Below are 3,421 nucleotides of genomic sequence, written 5' to 3' on the forward strand. Positions count from 1 at the left end.
TAAAAGTGAAAAAAATGCATTAAAGACACAGAATTAATATTTTTAATCAGGTGCAATTCATTGAGTATCCGCAAGGGGACACTGTTTTGATCAGAGAAGAAGACAACAGCAGCCTCAGTCTGTCACTGAGACAGACCCATGACAGCAGACGCTATCAATAGCACTCTCACATTTACACATTTAATAGCACTCTCCTTAGTTTGTAAAGTGCAGGCAGGGATTACATTTAGATTTTATATGCACATGTAAATGGTTTAAAACTTCCTTTCTTTATAAATCTCGTTTAATCTTAAAGTGCATTACTATATTTTTCAATACCAATTACTTGTTAAAGTTTGTACAATCAGTGGGATCTGTTGCAATGCATATATGTGAATGATAAAAGTAAATTGCACATTTGTCGAAGGAAATGTAAGGTGCTTCATGAAATGTTTTGTAAAAGATATGTTCATTAAATTTCAACATTTTCCTAATGTTCTTGTGCTTCTTTATACCAAAACAAAGGAAAGACATATTGTTTTGGTTATTTATAGCAAAGTATTGTATCATTTTAATGGTCCGGCCCACTTGACATCTACCGAGGCCGTATGTGGCCCACCATGTGAAATGAGTTTGACACCCTTGCTTTAAAGCATGCTTCACTGGTGCTCAATTGGATCAAGGTTTGATGATAATTGTACATGTTTTTTTTTGTCCTTTTTCTCTCAAATCATCAATGGTATCTTATGCAGCGTGGGATTGTTCCATGAGCATTTTTGTATTGCAGAAGGCATGACACTTTTTATTATTACTTTTTTTTTTTTTTTTTAAACCATGGCAGAAAAGGGTTACTTAGAAACTCTAACTAGTGTGCTGAGGTAATTTTGACACATTTGGGCTCTCTAAATGGGACATCCATCACTGCTCATTATTCAAGTTCATAACATAATTCCTCTAACTCCTTGCTATTTACAGGCTTAGTGGGATATCGTGGCCATCCATAAACCTGCCAGAACTCTATCTGGAATTCATCAGTGCCCACTCTCCAACCCACCGCTTGTATCAGCCCCCCCCCCCCCCAAATAAATAAATAAATAAATAAAATAACAGTAGCCCAACCAAGTCCACATTCTCCTTTTCACCAACAATCCGTTTGAAGCTCGTGAGTCTGGTTTCAGTTCACTCACAGTAATGAGACAGACCTGCTTAATCCAAGGACCTGTTGATACCAGTGAATTCTGGATTCTTTGTGATGCTTATCCCCCTTGACCTCCGTGCAGCTTTTGACATTAATTATTGACCAAACTTGACAGACTTAACTCCCATTGGATTTCAGCTACACCTCTCTCCTTGTTCAAGTCATATAATTCTGGTGGGTCTCGCATCGTCCTTTGTCCTTGCCTCCTCCAAATTATTGTCCTTGGCTCCTCCAACAGTCTGAATGTCAACTTCAACACCCGTGCACATTATTCTTCAACGCACATTTCAATAACTTAACACAGCCAGCAGATTTCCACTTACTGTATACAACATTAACTACTTTCCCTTTCTTACAGCCAAAAGCAATCATCATAAACTATCCAGAACTCTGTTGGATGCCAACATCCTTCCTAAAACTCCTTTGAACACATCCCCATACTGAACCTGCAGTTGGCTGCTAGTCAGCGTAATGATTAAAATGGCATTCTCCCGTCTATAATTTGACACTTTTATTTTTTCTTCTTTCATCTATCCTTGTGCCAAATCACTATGCCACTGTTCTTCCTCCTCCATACTCATCACTGTTCATCTAACCTGTTGCTCCTCTTTTCGGTCCAGAGCCATGCCGGCCCTCATCTCTGGAACTCACTTCCATAATAGTTAAAAAAGAAAACGAAGAAAATAATCACCTGATTACTCATCCACCATAGTCCACAATTATTTATTTACACATATGTTTGTTGAAGTGAAACATTCTTGTTACAAGGTTGATAAAACTGAATTCTTCATTTCCAGGTTATCCTGATACTAACCAAGCTGTACGACTTTCATATAGGCAGTGTCACTGAGAGCACCCTTTGGAGGTGAGTAAAAAGTTTATGTCATTTCTGAATGGTCGTTATGTCTAAATATGCACCACCAGAGCAAATACTACAGAGGGAATGTTATCACATTGTTTTTGTTTCCCCAGTACAATGAGCCCAATGTGGTCTGGTGTCAAACCAGTCACTAGGGGATATGGGTCGCGATTCGCTTTTCCTGGTTTATTATCATTTGAATTGAGCACATCACAATACACTCACGAAGAAGCAACAGTTCTAATCTATTATTAGTGCAGATTGCAACTCATTTTCATCATTCTGAAACACAATCAAATTTTATAGAACATTTTCCTGGGCTGCATTTGGGAAGTTCTTCTGTCCTGTAAAATAATTACGCATCATCAGCTCCAAATGATTGCGCAAGATCATTTGCAGCAATTGTTCAATTTCAGATGAACAATCATCCATCATAAAGTTTGGAACTCGAGTTTGGTTTTCACACATTCTGAAATAAATGAGTTGCTGTTGTAGTCACTGGCCGTTAGAAAGCATCGACTGACTTGGTACTGTGATAATATTTTTGTTCAAAGTTTGTTGTCAGATAAATGGAAAACAACAACAGAAATGTCCTTTAAATACTTATTTCTGCTTCATGTTACACATCGACCATTACACTGTTTTGTGTACAAGAAAAATCAGGCAGCTGAATGCTGACTAAGGTTTTTTTTTTTATTTTATTTTTTTTTATGTTTTTTCACATTGAGTGTGTGTGTGTGTGTGTGTGTGTGTGTGTGTGTGTGTGTGTGTGTCAGAGATTTTCTCGGACAAGGTTAAAGAAACGACTCGGCACACAGGAAAATTGTCTTCGATATCGACGGAAGCGGATCTCTGAGAGCGAACGACGGTTAGTTGCTCCGTGATCACGCTCAGAGCCCCCCCCTCCTCGAGTTCGAACCTTTATTGTGACATATGCAAAATACAAGAATAACACTGCCCCCGATATTTGCATACCGCACCCCTGGTCCGGCCCCTCGGTGGTGATTGGTTACCTGGGTGTGCGCTTTGAACCAGCGGCACTTTGGCGCCTTTCGGTCTGGTCTACACTGTATCAACATATCGCAGACTTTGCGGACGACAAATGTCGCCTGGGCGCGACGGGTGTCCTCAAATCGTCTTTTGTTGTTCAACCGCTGTTCCCAAATTACTCGTTCCCCCTTTGTGACCGGATCTGGCCCTCTCTCCTCTGATCGCCCACCCGCCTTGATGTGTTAATTGTGGTGTGGGCTGCAACAGCCCTCCGCCCAAATGGCCGGCACCTTCTGAACAGGAATTTGGGGGTGCGAATTACGCACCCAGACGCTTCAACGTGCACAGATCAAATGAAACTTTAAACATGATACAATTTCGCCCATAGATTCCTC

The 3,421-nt window shown here is 40.3% G+C and overlaps 1 protein-coding gene across 1 annotated transcript in view; it reads left to right on the plus strand.

Moving 5' to 3' along the window:
* Positions 1-3,421, plus strand: part of sorcs3a (sortilin related VPS10 domain containing receptor 3a) — a 222,662-nt gene that overhangs the window by 73,384 nt on the left and 145,857 nt on the right. Inside the window, exon 2 of the mRNA XM_019879676.1 lies at positions 1,975-2,042. Coding sequence (XP_019735235.1) covers positions 1,975-2,042 — 68 coding nt within the window. The remainder of the gene's footprint in view (positions 1-1,974; positions 2,043-3,421) is intronic.

The sequence above is a fragment of the Hippocampus comes genome, unplaced genomic scaffold (assembly GCF_001891065.2).
Source record: "Hippocampus comes isolate QL1 unplaced genomic scaffold, H_comes_QL1_v1.1 scaffold158, whole genome shotgun sequence".
Classification (NCBI taxonomy): domain Eukaryota; kingdom Metazoa; phylum Chordata; class Actinopteri; order Syngnathiformes; family Syngnathidae; genus Hippocampus; species Hippocampus comes.